This window comes from Chelon labrosus (assembly GCF_963514085.1).
Source record: "Chelon labrosus genome assembly, chromosome: 6".
In the NCBI taxonomy this organism is placed as follows: Eukaryota; Metazoa; Chordata; class Actinopteri; order Mugiliformes; family Mugilidae; genus Chelon; species Chelon labrosus.
In genome coordinates, this window is record NC_140342.1 from 12,943,348 (window position 1) to 12,961,916 (window position 18,569).

At 43.1% G+C, this 18,569-nt stretch overlaps 1 protein-coding gene across 1 annotated transcript in view; it reads right to left on the reverse strand.

Moving 5' to 3' along the window:
• gpc1b (glypican 1b) overlaps nt 1–18,569 on the reverse strand; it is a 69,541-nt gene that overhangs the window by 24,421 nt on the left and 26,551 nt on the right. The window contains exon 2 of the mRNA XM_084547142.1: nt 4,071–4,229. Coding sequence (XP_084403268.1) covers nt 4,071–4,229 — 159 coding nt within the window. The remainder of the gene's footprint in view (nt 1–4,070; nt 4,230–18,569) is intronic.

The window sequence follows — 18,569 nt, forward strand, 5'->3', positions numbered from 1 at the left end:
CCACAATGGGAGCAGATGTCCTTGTCTCTCGTGACATCATCAGAGGTGACCCTGAAAGTAGGAAATGAGAGGTGGGTGGCGAGAGCTGGGAGGGAACCAAATCCAATGCCCAATCCTAGGAACATTGCAACGGCATGTATTTAGCAGTTTGTTGTTGAGAACATGCAGGCTGCAAATGGTTGAAAATGACTACCTATCTGTTTAGAGATATGTTGATTCCACTTTGTCATTATTCCTGATGAAGTAGTTTGTGGTACGGCTGAACTGTATTACAGTTTAGTGGGGTGTGTTCTAACTGCACAGTGAAATGTGTGCTGCTTCGTGCACTCTAACGTATTCCACTTTTGACAGAGTAATGCATGTGTTCTCACATGGGAGGCTGCAGCATGCCATCACTTGATATCAGCACAGACTTCCAAAAATCTGATAGGTATATCTGGGTGTACTTGAGGCGATTCTCATGGACTGCTCCCCCTCACTCGGGCTCCATGGGAGAACATGGCGTTACTTAACAGGCCAGCTGGGAGATGTTCAAAGCTCTACTCATATGAATAAAATAACCAAGTCCTACCAGAAATGGGTGTATACGCTAGCTAGTCAGCCAGTGCTCTTCAAATCACATTAAGCTCAGTGGCCACTGATCTGCCAACTGAAATGGGCTGGAACATGCGGGCCAATGGGCCTATGGACTCGCATAGGAAAAGTGCCAGCACGGTCGTATGTGTGCGTATGGATGACTTTATGGATGTCTTTAATTAAGATAAGAGAAAAATTGTATGATTCTATCTATATCTGTTGATTACAATAGATAGATTTTGTGCAATCGCCATCTAAAAAAAGAGAGGTCAGACACAGTTAAAACGACTACAATGTGTTTTAAATTGTTTCTTGACATCATCAAAGTGCTGAGAAAATCAAATAGAAGTTTGGATGGTTGTTCCAATGTGTTTGGCCATAACTGTATAAATGCTTTACAGCAGTTTGACCTTTTTATTCAGTTATGGCCCACACAAGTGTTGGGCCGTATCAAGTTTTGAGATCAGTAGGACTGGGACAGAAGTTTGCAGTTCTCTGCAGACTCATGCAGGGGCACAGTGTGCTGCACACGCTGTAAGAGCCCAAATTTAGCAGGTATTCAACTATGAATTGCGCTGAGTGTGTGCAGTATACAAACTAAACCGTGCACTTCTACAAGCTAAATCTGAGAGCAGTGCAAGTGAAAATACACAGAGTGTGCACACAGATATCCAGATGTCACTGATGGCACCATTAGGGCAAACACCACCTGCCAGGTTTGAGGCTTCTGTCTGCCTGAGACACCTGGCTGCCATCTAACAAACAGCTCCCTTTGGTGCCATCACTCTCTGTGTCCTTCATGACCTTTTCCTTCCCACTTGCTTACGTAACCCCAACTCTCTTTACTTCTTTTCACAGTCTTTCCAGCATCCGTTCTCTATGTCAACATGTTTAACTTTTACCTTCTTCCTTGCTCTGCCTTTTATATTCCTTTCTTCTCCGCAACTTGCATTCGTTTGATTTTCACTCTGTCCTCTCCCTCACCCTATCTCTCTCTTTAATGTTTCCTTTGTTAAAGTAATATATTGTTTAGTTTGTACCTCACCTACACATTTTTAAATGACAGTGGAAACCACGTACACACATACTGTATACAAAATCCCTCTAGGTCACTCACATAGCCACAATAGATTACAATCTTCCGAACACATGCACATAAACATACATCTGCATGCTCATTTACAGTGTACGAACTCTCAGGCTCAGAGCCAGCTGTATGTGAGCATGCTAGTCCTCTAATCTGTGGCTTGGTTCATGCTTCTTCCAAAGTCCCTGGACCTAAAAAGGCCTAGCCTGACTGGGTTGGAACAGTAACACCCTACACTTAGCCACACGGAGCAAGCTAGCCCACACCCTGCTAAACACAGCCAGATGTGCAGGGACTGGAAGCATGGTTCAATATTGCTTCACTGTCCTGTGGCCATATGGACAAAAAAAATAAAAAATAAAAAAAAATCTGCTTTGGGCATGACACGGAATCGGCTAATCCTCACCTGTTTGTGTCTAAGAACCTCGATCCACTAAAAGGACAACAGTTCAAGCATAACCTGAAACAGAAGTAACTCGTCTTATTTTCCGCTTTTCAACAGCTAAGGCTAACAGAGAAGAGTGGCTTTATCCTGCCAAAACTGCTGGTCATGTGGCAGCAAATGTTACATATTATGGTCCAATTAACCCCAGTCTGAGGCTCAGCAGTCTTTGAGGACGCAGTTTACAGCAGATGGTTTTTAGACCTCGGGGTCCCAACACATACTTCTCCCGCTGTCAGCTCTGCCATCTCCATCTGATGCTCATTGGGGTAAGATAAGGGAATGTGAAAAACAGGAATAAAAAAAAACAAAAAAAAAACACAAAGACCGAGAGAGTTCAAGAGAAGAGAGAGAGAGATGAGGGGATGTAGAAATGCGGCTCGAGCTGTCTAATTATTTTGCCGTTTCAAAGGATCAGCAGCTATTAGAATCAACATGTCTAGGAAGCATCTGTGAACAAATACAAGCTCCAAATGACTTCAGTTCGGGGCAACAACTTACAATGTTCAAGATGTGTGTATATTTTCTATGACTTTTTTGGATGCAAATCATTAGAATGTTTAGAGGCTGCAGCTGAGTGCTGCTTGAGTGTGCATGTCTGCGGACGTCTGGGTTGTTTACTGGCTCCGCTGCGCTAAATGAGGTGTTCCCCTGAAGGATGGGAAAGTTCAAGAAGTGTATGATGACAGAGACTAACTAGGTGAAAAGCAGCGTGTCTCGGACTGATCTCTGTGCGCGTGCGGTTGCACTTCTTGCTTTGGTGGGGTCGCTGTATTCCCTCAGCACTGAAAAGGAGGCGCCATGAGAAAGAAAAACACAAAGCCGTAGAAGAGGAGTAAACAAATGTCACTCAGCCGCTAATCACTGGGATCTGAAAAGGTCAGGCTAACTAACTAGCCAAGCTCAGAGCCCCCCGCTGACAGATCCATTGTCACGGACTGGCCAAGGGGAACAAGTGGAGCACAGAGGCACCCTTCTATTAAACAGAGCAAGTCATGAGACACACATAATTGCCCTGGTGCACCAGTGTTCTTACACCTAAATCCCTCCCCTCCATTTTTGTCACTGTCTCTTGCTCTCTCTCTCATACTTGAAGCAAAAATATTAGACCTGATATTATTTCATAATATTCAATATTCAGATTTTGCAATGGGAATGGGTTTTTATATAAGTTTGTGCACTTTGTCAGAATGTTTTGTTGTTTAGATATATATATATAATGAAGCATTTTAAGTCTTAATCTTATTCAATAGTGTGCCAAATATGAACAATGTTGTCGATGTCCAGTAATGTGCAACAGTGTCCCTCAAGAAAATGCCTTTTACTCAAACAAGCTCTTCCCAGAACTGTTTGTGTTGCGTTGCGTGCGCTACATGAAGTAATATTACCAGACATTAAGTCCCAGTAGTGTAAATCCCAGTAAAAAGTGTTTGTTTATCTTATGTCTGAGCATGAGTTCTCGGTCCAGATTACTTCACAGTTTTGTTCTCTTATGGAGGGGGAGGCAGCAGTGGACCCAAAGAAAGAAGAAAAGAAAAAGCACTTTCCACATGTTTTCAATAATCCATTCTCCCCATCAGGGGGCCATCGGTGAAGGCGCTGTTGAAAATTTATTTTATCACTTTGAAGTTAACAATTTAGCACACTGTATTTTGGACATGGGCGATTGATGTCCGACAAAGCTTCACAACCACATATGTTGCATTTCAAGCATTTTATCAATATTTTATTGGTTGTGAGCGAAGAAAAAAACGCCCCTGCTGAAGCATGACAGCAGATCAATGCTGGGCGTCATTCTGCAGGCTGTATGATAAGATTATTTCATGTCTTATAAGCATTGTCAGTATGCGTGTGTGTGTGTGTTTGTGTTGGCTGTGTGTCTGGAGGGAAAATATAGAAATGAGAAACACCACAGAAACACGCACTCTCTCGCACATCTCATACGCTTCCGTTGCAAATACTCACTATCGAAGGCCTTGAAGTGTCCACTGAGCGAGATCTGGGAGGATCGTCCGAGTTCTTTGAGCTGTGCCTCTATGTCCCTGTGGCTCCGAATGGTCAGGTTGTCCTCCATGTCGCTGGTACAGCAGGTGTAACCCTGAGGACAGATGCGCAGGTGCTCACCTGGCAGGAGGACAGGCGGAGGAGAAGAAGAAAGAGTGGGAATGTGGCGAAGGAAAGGACAAAACGGGGAGAAGGCGATTGAGAAGGGGTGGGGTAGAGCAGGAAAAGAAACAGGGACGAGAAACATTTCATGAGCCTTAACAGGTTCCATCAATCCAGTCAACACAAAACAACAAAACTGAGATGAATCGCTCTTGTGTTTCCTGCTGCATGAAATGCTAAACCAATAACTATGAACTATGACAGGACAGTATTAGCTGCAGCGGCGGTTTACGGCTTTAAACACAGCCCGTCTGCAGTCAAGGAAGCCGGGCTGCATGTGTCCGCCCGCATGATTACCTGGCAACGTGCGGAAAACTCTGTGGCGACGGGAGCAGCGGTGCAGGAGGACAGTTTCAACTCCCATACCGTTTTAATGAGCACCCCTGACATGCATGCCTGTACACGAATTTGCAGACATGCGCTCACACACACGTATAAACACAGACTCAGAAAACTAGGGAAGCAGAAAGGTTCCATAAACTATGCCTTTGTGTGTACGTTCATATATATACACACACACACAACCAGAAATACCGAACGAGAGATTTTAAACAGGGGCTGTCAGAGTTGATTAAAGCAGCAGTGAGGCTGCAGCTTAAATCAGAGCAAATTATGTAAGATGGAAATTCTATTATCCCCACCAATGCAGGCAAACAAAGTCGAACAAAATTTACGTGACGCTCATTTACAGGTGAATAAAAGAGATAATATATGACTTCCTCCCCACAATTATAATTTCCATGTACAAATGCGCACACACACACACATTCACACCCATTGCGAATTCACGCAGGAACACAATGATCAAAAAATAGGGATGAGCTGTACTATGTAAATTAGGTGCAGCACATCACTTAGAGGTATTTCTGGAAAGGAGAACAAACAGCGAAGGTTTTAGATTATTCGAACACAAAGACAACATAAAGCTCCTTTCTCGCCAACATGAAAACATTTAGTTAAGCTTCTGAAGCAGCCACGAAGACAAAAGCACACAAACATGAAAAAGTATGGAGATAGGGAGAGGAGAGGTCACAACAGTGTTTGCTGTTATCTATATAGGAACATGCAGAGTTAAAAATATTTATACTGTTTTTTTTTTTTTTATAGCCTTTCAGCATTTATATGGGCATCTAACATATAGACGCAGGAACACACAGATATTTTCTGTGGATCAGTGCCCAGCATTTGAACTATAGAATTGTGTTTTATATTATTCAAAGAAATCATAGATTCGCATATTGTGTGATCTCAAAAACGATACAAACCCCCCAAACAATCTGACATACATTGGAGACAGAATGCCCCTTCTTATTCTATTATTGCATTTTCACAGGCTCAAGTGCTAGATATACAGCTAAAACAGTTTCTGCCTGAATTACAGAAGCCACTGTTATTTGATATCGGTGTGCCGCTAACTGCATCTTGTACTGACCATTGTTTACAGCACGGGCTGCTGTACCTCCATTCTGACTCTATTACTCTCTCCGTCGATGAGGATCAAAGTCTCGCTGAGTCCACAGTAGCCTCCTTTCCCACCAATTGAAAAGCAAGTATTCCCCCCTACTCGAGGGCCCACTGAGATGCTCTTGTATGGCTTTGATTAGTTTGTTATTGTATATTGCTTCACTCAGATTTGCAGTACACTCATACAAATGGGCCACAAACATAACAATTATGATTTAGTGTTTATCTGTTGTAATGAGACTTCACGGTCTTTTGGGATATTTGATCCGCACTAAGCTTGTACAGTTTACGTTCTTCAATCGTCTGATGAACAAACTCAAGGCTCTTGTGTTTCTAGGCCGCCGCTACGTATTTTAAGCATATAAACGGCACACAACAGGACACTAAACTTATTTTGTTGCACTATTTCAGCACTGAGGCAACTGGATTCTCACAAAACCTGTGAGATCACAGCATCACTGGACAATTGGTCTTTTCAGGCTTCAAGCTATGCATTTGTGGCTGATCCATAGAGGTCCAGACCAATCAGTAAACCACAAAGGACTACTGACAGCTATGTTTTAGGTGTAATCATGGCCACTCTGAAAACGGCAAGAAGCGCGTATGGACATACTGCGGATAGTTACACTTATTGCTTGCTAAATTTCAAAGCTTCTTACACTGTGGCTTGTAGTGTTTCTTTTACGGGGCTCTCTGGTGATAGACAGATGGTTCATCCTATTACCTGCCATGTATCTCCTGAAGATGCATATCCTTTTCCAAATGGTTTCCAAGGACAACTTTAAAGATGGTTCTGTGTGTGTCATTTTAGTTTAACCTTGCAACTCTTAAAAAAGACCCCAGACCCCTTTTTTGCCTTTATACACACAGTGTACATAGAATAAAAGAACCCACAGTGTTGTATTATGTGCAAGGCAGTCCCGATCCCAGATTATCGTCTGTTCTGTTCACTGGCAAAAGACTGAAGTCTAATAACAATCCAGATATGAGCTGAGTTTGGTATTTCCAACAGCTGCAAGTTGGACCCTCAGTGTACTAATCAAACCTTCGCAGATTACACATTCTAACGCTGTGACAAGCCTTGAGAAGTTTAATTAATATGTCAGCTCACATCACTGAGCTTTACATTACACGGCCTGCACAAAGGCATATGCAAATTCGGTAAACACACATAACTGCTGGATTAATGATTTAATGTCCCTCAGGCTGTCATTAGCATGCACATGGCAGAACCTCAACTCAACGCAAGTCTATAGGCACAGCGCGGACATCGATGGGATCGATTCTGCCATCCTTCTTATCGTCGAAGCTAGTGATTTCCGTGCTGACTGGCTCAATGACTACAAGCAGGCATTTCACCTTCATTTACTGTAGCTGTGGCCTGAGATAATCACTGCGTCCACTCCATCCCGTCCACAACCCCGGCTGCATTTTACAGTCAATGTAGATATGACAAGAATCCGTGCACTTCACTGATTATGTGTCAACCAAGTTTCCGTAACTGTCTTTTAAGTGCCTCTTCCAGTCCAACTCTGAAGTGGAGCTATTAAAGGCAATTCTCCTCTTCAAACACCAAAGTGGAGAACAGTCTGTCCATTCCAGGGGAGAAGGTGACATTGAGCATCTCTCAGCTCCTTCTCGCTGGTAATGATGTGACTCTCACCCACGCACTCGGAGTGTGATTTGTGCATGACAAAGAAACTGAAATAAGAACATGCAAAAAAGAGAGCACAAAAACTGGATGAAGGAAACAGAAGGGTGGATCACACAAAAGAGTGAGAAGTGGAGTGACTGAGAAGACTGACAGAGAAATGGCACGAGGCAGTGCTTTCGTGGATCAGCCGCAATCTGCCGGCCCCTTTGAAGGCCATTTAAATTCCTGGCTTTAGCGCGTTTGTGTATTATAGGCCTGTGGCCATTTCTTCCAGTGCAATCTGCTCGCCGCCTGCCATTTGAAGGACAAACACACATGGAGAGCAGGAGGTGTGAAGCTTCCAGATGCAGCCAGATAGAAGCCGCTTCTTCAGAGGGTTCTTTGTCTGCGCAAATACCAATATGATGATTTTCAGTACACACCCACAACATCTGCAAAGCTGCCACACATACAGGCACATCTGCCGTACAGCAGGAACGGTCACTTGTTGCAGGGCATTATGTTTCTAGTAGGCTAACCTAATAGTCGGCTAATGTTATAAAGCAAGCAGTCTCCGTCGCTTGACTAAGTGCTATTGTGTACGTGTTTGTGCGTGTGTGTGTGTTTGTGTGCAAGCCACTTACTATTAAAGTGGAAATGGAAATGTATACTTCATCAGACATGGTTTTTCTACTTTTACACATTTTTCTTTTTATGCACACACACATACACACACATGCTTTCAGTCTCATAGCCAGAGGATACTAGAGTAATCAGCAGAGGAGGACGGGTCAATCTTCAGTGGGTGGCTCCGAGAGCAGCCACCTCAGCGAGGGCAGCTATAACGCTAATGCTCCAATTTTCTGCACTTGTCATGCTTGACATATCTATTTTGTATTTACTCGGATAGTTAAAAATATCTTCAATCCATACCACAGTACCACTCCTCACAGATTAAAGTCTTAGTCCCAAATTAACCAGTGTTTAGCCGACACTTAACACTTCCTGTTTATGCTGTCATTCACTTATTTCTGCAGTCTGCTAGATATTTTATGGAATGCATGATAAATTTGAAAAGTATGGTAGCCATAAATATATGTCCCGCGAGAGATGGCAAATTACAGCTTTCAAACTGATTGCACAGTTGGTGCCCAGAGATGAAACAAAACCACACGCCAATAGGATCTGCTGTGAATTACACCATCTATTCAAATATATTTAAATGAACAGCGAAGGTGTTCCGCAATCAACCCCCTCCTGCGAGGCCAATCAGTGCGGAGGTAGCAAGCGCTCCTAAAAATGACTCAAATGCATGCGCTACCCACCCACCCAAACATTAATCTATTCATCGGAGCAAAATTAAGGAAATGAAGTGTTCGCTTTAACCCCCGTAACAGTCGTCCATCGCTTATTTCCCTTCGCTTTCGACAGACATGGCTGTTAAATAGGGAGCAATTCCCCGACCATTAGCTTATCATTGTTCACCAGGGAGGAAGGCTCCGATTAAACAGCAATCTGGGAAGCCACAATAAGCTCCCGTGATAAACCATGGGAGAGACTGACAGAGGCTTTTATACATGGTGGGAAACACAGATAAAAAACAGGGCAACAGGAAATTAAGAATTACTCAAAACCTCATTGGTCTGGCAGTCTTTGAACAAACAGTCAGATTTCAGTTCTTGTCCAGCAGGGTCACTAGGTTTGTTTCTTTCTGGTTGGTCGCCACTAAAAATATACTTCAAAAAAAAAAAAAACAGTGTCCCACAAAGTATCACACAGCCATCGTAGCAGTTCATTTCCCCAGACAATTTCATGCCATTTCTGCAAATTGTATTATGTTAAGTTTTGATGCTATTTTTGTCCTACTAATGGAGGCAATGTGATAACCTGTGCAGGTATTATGCTGACTGAGTAACTGCATGCAGGGCCGAGAATTTTGGGCATGACCCCAGTAGTGCAGTTTATTCAAAACATTGTCATTCATGTTTCTGAAAAACGGGACCGCAGAATATAGTATTGTCATTGTTGTCTGTTTTTGCTGGCTCGTTTGCCAATAAATACTGCATACTCTTAAGTAATTCCTTATTATAGGAAGTGAACAAAGAGACACGGCAGTTCCCAGCAATGAATCACGGACGATAAACTTCCTGATACTGTCAGTTTTTCGTGCAAAGTTTGAATGATTCGCCTGTTAATAACTTATTTTTCCTGTTTTTAAATACCATATTCAAGCTGTGTTAAACGATTGGGAACAGAGGCTAATTTTGGATCCTGCTAACTGCATTAAAAGGAAAAGATCACGTGAACATTTAACTGTACATTTTGGTGAAAACATGCACCCATGCATGTAATTTAGAAGTTTGAGCCAAATTGTATCTGTAAAGATTGTGAAGGTATGGATAACGTAAATGTCATTTTCACAATCTAAAATTAGTAAAAAAAAAGATGGGAACCAAAGCTAGGACCGAAGCTAGACCCTACAGTCAACTCAACACTGCTGGCTCTGGTGTTTTGGAGAAGTACACATACTATATGAATTTAGGATTAATTACATCTGCACAGTTGGTGAATCTCTACACTTTTCTGCCAAGGCACATTTGTCAAAGTGGCATGACTGACATAACTGATGTCCCCTGATAGCGACTGGCATTGCATAACTGACACTGTTTCAAACCGCAGTGCACAATATGTGTGTGTTTGGACGCACGCATGGGTGTGCACACATGCTGTCAGATCTGAGAGATTAGCAGCCTAATCCAGTCATTGGTGTGTGTGTGTGTATGTCCCCAGCTAGGTGGATTATTGCCAGTTCCAAGGAAAACACCCATGGAACACCAGGAATCGCACGCTCGCTCACACGCCCTCGCACTTGATCAGTGGATTAGGGTTAAACAGATGAAGCGCGGCAGCAGAGCCTGACTTGTCTCATTCACCAACTGTATACGCTGAAATTTCGCATACCAAACCCAACAAATGTTCATTACAGACAACACTAGCATCAACGCTCTTAAGGCTACCACCCTGCACGGCTATTTCCTGTGAGTCAAACAAGCGAGAAGGGTCCGTCTACTTGTCGGCTTCTCTTCGGACGTCTCTTTGGATGGTCACACACAGGGAGCGACCCAGAGGCTACCCAGGCTTTCACCTAGACCCGAGAAGCTCTGAAGCCTGGTAATGTGAGCCAAGCAGAAAGTCACATAAATAGCTTCCTCGAGCCAGACGATGTGGCAGCCACACAAGACATTAATAACACATTACCACTGAGGTCAGCTGACCGGCCATGCTGCTTTCTTTAAATCCTCACTGGCTATCTGCACTACTGACCGACCAGACCACAGCTACAGAATCATAAAAAACACAGATGAATGATTCATTTCTCGACTGCCGCTAAATAGATAATCCTTATCTCACTCGACTTGAATTAGATTTTATTTGATTGCTTGGAAAAGTTGGACCAGTGACTCATTTTAAATACAGGAGAGACGAATGACTAAATGGATAATGCGATAACTTAATGATGAGGCCTGGGGGGAATAGATTACTCATAGCTGAATAACTCTGACTGGGACTAAGTCTAACAGAGGTCAGCCTATGTTATAAAACAGCCGAAGAGAAGCGGAGTGGACAGCACATTGTGTAAACACAACGTGAAGCAACAGGAAGGTAGGAAAGCACTAAAAGTATGGTGATGATGAGACTGTTTTGCTTGGTCCCTGCTAATGTACCAGTCCATTTCTGTCCAGTCCCACGGACATTCTGATAAGTCTCCTCCGCAATAGCGTCTTTCGTTGAAGCTGACTTTAACACATCCTATACGATAAATGCGGATTTTGAAAAAAGAAAGTATTCATATTCTGGTTTTTATTAAGCTATCATTAGAAGACGTGGGCAGAAAATAAGACTAATGTGAAAGGAAGAAGAAGCAGCTTCAGCTTAAAGCAGTGGTGCATTTCGAGTAAATATTACATTACATTATGGATCATGTCCCTGTTTCGAGCTTTCTATCATCTCCCGTGGCAACAGATGTGAACCAGACGCAGGAAAATCAGACTTGAGGATAACAGCAATAGCGTCGTTGTTTATAAATCAGAATGGATTAGGGGTGGCAATTTCTAGTTTCTCCAAAAGGGAGAAAGAATGAGAATGAGAAAAAGAGAGACCGAACTAAAGCCTTATTTCACAAAGACAAGTGGGGGGAGGTGTGATTTATAAGAAACATGATGGATTTCAGCAGGTTTTTGCTGTTAAGTTGATTTAGCCCAGAGAGACACGCTCGAGTGTGCACTCTGACAGGACAGGCACAGAGTGACACGCACACACACAAATGCACAAAAACATTTGGCCTTTGTCCTCTTCTTTCTGCGTCTGTCTCCCTCTGTTGCTTTCACACAAACACACAAGTCCCAGTGGCCAATGAATAACCAACGAGTGTGAATGCCAGCTGCATTAAATGGTGGGAACAGCCTGTCCCATTCACTTAGCAGGTACAGTCAATGTGCTGTCAAACGGGCCGATGTTGTGCTGGAGGCTTTCCGACGCGCCCGCCAACCGTGCCCTGCCTTCCCCAGCATCATCTGCGCCCTTTATCCATTCCCACCATTCGCTTTAACGTTGTGTGTAGCCAGAGAGCAAATCTGACCTGGAATGTGGGAGAATGCAATTTGCTCAGACCTAACACAAAAATAACACATCCGACAGTGCGCTGCACATACAGCGCAGACACATGCCGTCCCAGTTACACCCTATAACCAGCCCCTTCTCCGTGCAGACATGTCTCAACTTGAGCTTGTCTGTGTGCTGCCTTGCCTACCGAAGGTTTGTGTGCTGAAACGTAAGGGAGACAAGGGGTGCGAGAAGTCAGCGAAAAAGTTGTTCAGAAGGAACGTATCCCGTTGATGTCTATCTGCCGCACCATATCTGAGACATACTGTATCATAAGCCATCTGAAAATAAAAGGAAGAACTATGCACTGTAGGGAGCTGACCTCATTTCTGCGTACGAAGGAATGCGTGTTGTTTTGGAGTGCGTGTGGGTGAGTATTCCAATCTAGCAAAGGTCTCTGACGGTAAATGTCAACAGTTGACACACATCAGACAGAACATCCCGTCACATGATGCACACGAAAAAAAAAGACAGCTGCCTCCTGTGCGACTGCACGCTGAAATGAAGGCTAGAAGCCGGATGAAAAAAAATAAATAAATAAAAAAATAAAAAAAAGATTAAGTGGGAAGAGGAAGGAGTAACAGATGCTCTTTTCAGAAAATAAACCTGTAACATCTTTGGCTTCAAACATCCATAAAGACACGCCAGGCATTCTGGCATTCGTGGTTTCTAGACAGGAACATTTCTGTCTTTTCAAGGCAGACAAGAAATTAATTTTATAGTTGAACGATTGTTTGCCTCTCCGGGTTGACTGGCAACCTTTGAAAACTCTGAGGAAAAGAAACCCCTACAGCTCACATACACAATTCTGTTTGTCCTGTTGTACACACTCAGACACTGCCCTGCAACTAATCTTTTTTTTGCACATGGGATGAGCAATTAGGGACAATTAGTTTTTTTGACCTTTACTGTCCCAGTAATTAATGCTAATGTTTCTATTAACAAAGGAAGTGGTGACTAAAAATTATGCGGCAGAAAATATACAACCCAACTAATTCTGCGGTTCGCTCCAGATCAGTGGATAATTTGACATCTCGTAGCTCATTGCTTTATTTTTCTGGCTCCAGAATTCAGTCTCTTTTCTTGTCTGCCATAGAATATGAGTCTGGTAACACGGCATTTGGATTTAATGTCGGGGCTTGTTTCAAACAGTGTAAAGAAATAAATACAACTGCAGTTGGATAATCCTTCAACAATTTGATTGGCCTGGTAGATATTTGTCAGGGCATAATCAGTTCCCAGTGGAGTGAAACCAGACCAACTTTTCCAGGGGGAAATTTGGGCTGGCTTCCAGACTACCTCTTGAATATGCTGTAGGTATGCATTTAGCACTTCCTCGGGAAGTGGCAGAGACAAAAAAAGAGCTAAAAAGAGAGTGATTGATAGCTTTAGGGCCGTAGCACACAAAGCTCACAGCCAGTGGTTAGCAATAATGGACCATCGATGAGCATGTGTGTCCCACACCGTTGGCGCGAGTTGGACCCTTGCTGGTGGCTTGTTGCCTGATCGAGCATAATGAACCTGCTACCTGCTGATAAGGAGACTTATTGCTCACACAGGTACAGAACATACTTGGCACAGAGCCGTCATTGTGGTGTGTTCGAGTGCAGCCTTTTTGGCACAGACACAAGCGATGTGAGGCAATGCCACAGTCTGACTTTGTAGCTGCTAGTCCTTAGATGTCTGTTTCATGTGTCTGGGCCTTTATATTTATCGGGTGACCAGAATCCCAGCACTGCTGGATGTATAAATACGCTACTTCAAAGTTAGTTTGTCGTATCACTTTGTAATGCCGAACAAATTAAATCCCATTCAGGCCTCAGCACTGGTGAAAGTAACAACTTTATCTTTACATTAGTTTCATATTGGATTACAAATGTATTTCCTTTAACATGAAAAGAGATAAATATGTCAGAAAGACACACTGTGTGTATACATTGCCGTTTAAATTCAATGAATCAGTGCAGGAATTTTATTGTCTGTAGTTTAGAAACGTTTTAAGCTCCTAAGTAAATTATCTAACCAACATGGGTTCCCTTTCAAGAATGACATTGACGACACGTAACACTGCCACCGAGTTCAACTGCGAGTCCAAAAGGCACTCAGCAGACAGGCAAAGAAAGAGGGAACTAGAATAGCACGCTGTAAATGTGCCTTTCTGCAGGTGTTTGCGCCCGCGGCTCATGCCTCGTACGTCAAGGCTCGACTTTCAATACACTCGCAAGCTTCCCTCTGCGCCAGGAGTCTCCCGATGGTGAAAGAACAGACAAAGTGGCCTGTCCCCCTTTGCCCTGTGCTGCTCAGAGGTAGAGAAGCTGGCAGACAGAAGCTGACCCGCTGTTCTCGGGGGCCCGTCAAAAGCAACGAGAAGCTAGAGCACATTCAGCCAGGACTGAGTCAGAGAGATGGACACAGAGGGTGGCGGCTGACGCAGCTGCCAGAGAGATGTACGCAGGTGAAAAAGGGAGGTGACGGCATGAAAAAGCTGGGGTGTCGCGGACGGCAAATGAACAGGAGCCACAGATCACCAAAAAATATGGAGAGGAAAAGAAAGGCTGCGGAAAGAAAGAAATAGGAAAAGGAGAGTGGGAACTGAGAAGGGACTAAGAGTTATTAGGGGTCCATGCAAACGAAGTTGCAGGAACCCTATTGATTTTGTTGCGATTTTTATTATTATTATTATTATTATTATTATAATGTTTTCTCTTTTTCTGCGCAGCTAAAGTGTCTGCCCAGGACAAACTGCAAGGGCGAAAGGCATCAAACCTGGTAACTTGGTAGAAGTCCTAGCATGTCACGTTGCCAAGGTGTCAATACACATGCCTGCAGCTAGGTGGCGCTATAATAAGCCAATTCACGTTTTGCCTCATATCTCGAGAACCGTGTTCCCTAGAAACAAATCTTTTCTCCCTCTGATTCATTAGATAGCATTGGTTCTAATGGACTTGGCCACGCCCATTTCCGCCTGCCATTTTTCCCGCCATTTTGAAAAAATTGCACCTCAAAGCAAAATCAACTCCTTCTCACCAAACTTGGCATGTATCATTCATGGACAAAGATAATGAAAAGTTCTGAAAATAACTTCAGCAGGGTTACTGATTACAAAGTTAATGGCTACTTCATTTTTATGGCGTGCAACAGTATAACTCAAAAGCTAATATTTTGTGATGTATATACTTTGCTAATCTCTTTCTCTAGGGGGCGCTACATAAGCAACATTTCAATATCTCCAAAACTGCAATAGCTAACTTCATGAAATTTGGCATACACAATCTGTAAAATTCTGTGTAGATCCCATCAAGTTGCATGACATTACGTCTACAGGGGGCGCTACAGGTGACACGGAAACATTCTATATGACTTTAAGGCCTATAACGTTTGAAGTATTCACCCAATCCTTATGAAACGTAGCAACCGTCATTATAATATGTTTGCGTAGAATCATGACAAGTTTCGTGAAATTCAGGCTGCAGGGGGAGCTACAGCCACTACATGTTTATATCTCACAAACCACCACAGTAAACTGCTTGAAATTTGACAATGATAATCTATGGATGACTCCTTACAAGCCCACCAAGTTTCGTGCAATACGGTCTATAGGGTGCGCTACTGGTGATTTATGCCTCTGCGTCCCACTCGGGGACGACTACGCCACGGCATGGACCCCTTTATGATCGCTTGTGATCATCTAATTCATTATGTATATATTATTTATTGAAATTATTCTATGTATCCAAAGAAAGTCTTTGAAAAAGTGATGAACCGCCTGATAAACAATGAATTAATCAGATCTCAGCAGTGTTTTGTGAGGATGTTGCAGACTAATCTAAGACTTTCTTTCCTTGTTTTCTTTCTTTACAGTTCTATACACAACAGGGAATTTTGTGCATTACTCATAATCACGCTCTTCTAAGATTTACTGCTACTGAAGCAATTACACTACAAAAAAAATTAATCAAGATTGCTAAATAATCATAATCATAATAATGACAATAATAACGATAATTAAAGCACTTAGAGCTCCCGCATGTAATAGCTGTCTGCTCAGATTGACACCTCCGCTGCACAGAAAGAATGTTCTCAGTCTGTTCTCTTGCTCCCATGAATAGTACCGAAATGAACTTAAATCCATTTTTAATAGAATACAAATGCCACATATGATGGAACTCTTGAATGTTATTCTACTATTTAATCTAGCTCTTTTCTCTCTGCTGCCACGGTACAAAGGGCCCCACAGAAAGCCATCAATCACCGGCTTTAGACCTCCAAGCACACACCCCTGCCACTCCCATCTAACCGCTTTCAAAAAGCCAGATAGAAAGGTTGTCAAATCCTCAATCAGATCTTCTTTAATCCGCAATAATGACTCAGATAAGTATTAAATGTTGGGTGATCTGATTATAGATCTTGGCGAGGAGAAACGTTGACTGGTGTTCTCTGCCCCGCTAATCGGATCAAAGACAGGCCTCTCCCTTGGTTGAGTCAACTCTCTCCCTCCTCCCCCAAGGCCCCCCTCACACCCTCTTCCCCTTTCCTTCCTTTGCCTCTAGCTGGGAATCTGGCCAGGGAACTTGGGCTTCCAAAGAGCAGATCCACACTTGCCCAGATCCTCAAACACTGGCTTGTTTTATTTATGGCTCGGGCTAAACGACAGTCTTTACCTTGGGGGCGTTCCCCTTATCTGTATCATTTGATGTCATTTGTCTACGTTTAAAATAAATCAAGATAAATAGTATCATCATCTGTCATGTGGTGGCAATATTTGATGGGAATTAAACTGGAGAATTTATTGGTCATGTGGCGGGGCTGCTTCTGTGTGCACTTGCAGCATTTTAACATTCTAGCTAAGGTCTATTCAACGCACAATACATCAATAGCTGCAGTGAATCAAAAGATCGAGCTTTGTGCTCGTGTGTGCGTTCTGGTTTACTGACAATCAGACACATTGTGACGATGGCTGTTGGCTTGGGAGATTGTTCTCAAATGATAGGTCATAAGTCTATTGACCAGTGAGTCATATGATCTGAAAGAGGGCCTGACATGGGAACTAACGATGTACAAGGAAAGGCCTGTTTTGGCGATGTTGTGTGAGCACAGTGTGCGTGCCATGCTGTCTATTTTGAAGTCAGGTCAGGACAAGCTTGCACTTCAGGCCTCTCCTAGTCACTGTGAGTCACTAAAATGTCTTGACAACAGACGGATAGACAAGGCTATCTGACAGCCAGGCAGAGAGACCGAAAGGGAAACAAACAGCAACACGAAAGTCACATGGGAAACAGGCAACGAGACAGCATTTTCAAGATAGGCGACCAGGTAGCCGCCAACAGACAAAGACTGATGGCGGAAGATATTCAGATCCACCACACAAGCTACTGGAGGGCTGTATTTCAAGGAAAAGATGAAGATGTTCGGGGAGTGACAGGGCTATTAAGTCTGCGGTCTGTGCTTTCCTCCTTGCCTCCGAGCAGCCCGTCCTGTGAACAAACCACAATGACACTCCATGAAGCTGCACGGAGCACCATTCGCCACAGTAGCTCATTTGAGAAACCAGGCCACAGAATCATTGTTCTATGTAGGCCACCATCCCTGATGTCATACATCTCCGGCGTGATGCAAAGCAGCGTGGGCCTTGACCAGTCGCAGAACCACTCCATCTTTGAGCTGGTCTCGAGCGTGGTGGGAAAAACAATGCATTTTGGGAAGCCGAGTCATCTGATCCTTAGGATGTTAGAGATGCAGTTAGAAGTTAAGTTTAGTTTAGTTGGATTTACAGAGTTTCTTGAAGACATTCCAAGCAGCTTCTACTTCAGTTTTAGTTCTTAACCTTGGCAGCGGTCCATCTAATCCTACAGTTAAGTTGTTAAACATGATTTACAAGTGCTCAAGTGCAAAACATTTGATCACCGCTTATTTCTTGGTGCACGGCTGCAGAGAATACTTTGTCGTAGGCTGTTTTAAAAATAAAGTGCATGACTGAAACTTCATATAAAAGTGAAGCATCATCAGGCATTGTTTGTGGTAACACATGTCCAGCAGTGAAGACTGTCTCCTGTGCCGTGTTTGCATTGCACACAGCTGTGCATAATTACTAGCAACAATAAATGTCCTTCTGCTGTGAGGAAAAATAAAAAGAAGCAGCAGCTAAAACTACTGTGCAGCTTTCTGTACTGTTTACATGTTAAATTAAACTTAAAATGAGCCATAATAACATAATAAATGAGATTGCAGAAACTATTAAATAAAGCAAACCCTGAATTGTGCAAACCGCCGACTACTTGTTGCAGTGTTTGCACAGAACAGGATCAGCGTCCAAGCCTTCCTAGCTTCCTTTAAATTCTTTTATGATGGTATAATCATTTTCACTGGAACACCAATAAAAACCTTTCCGGGAAGACGGTCCATTTGGACTCAGTCAAACTGGGCCACTTGATCTCTGTCAAAGCGAAAGATAAAAACAACAGCATTTAAAAGACTTTGAGACAGTTCACTGCTGATAGCCAAAAACTCTAAATGCCCCTGAATTTGTCATGGTTTAGCAC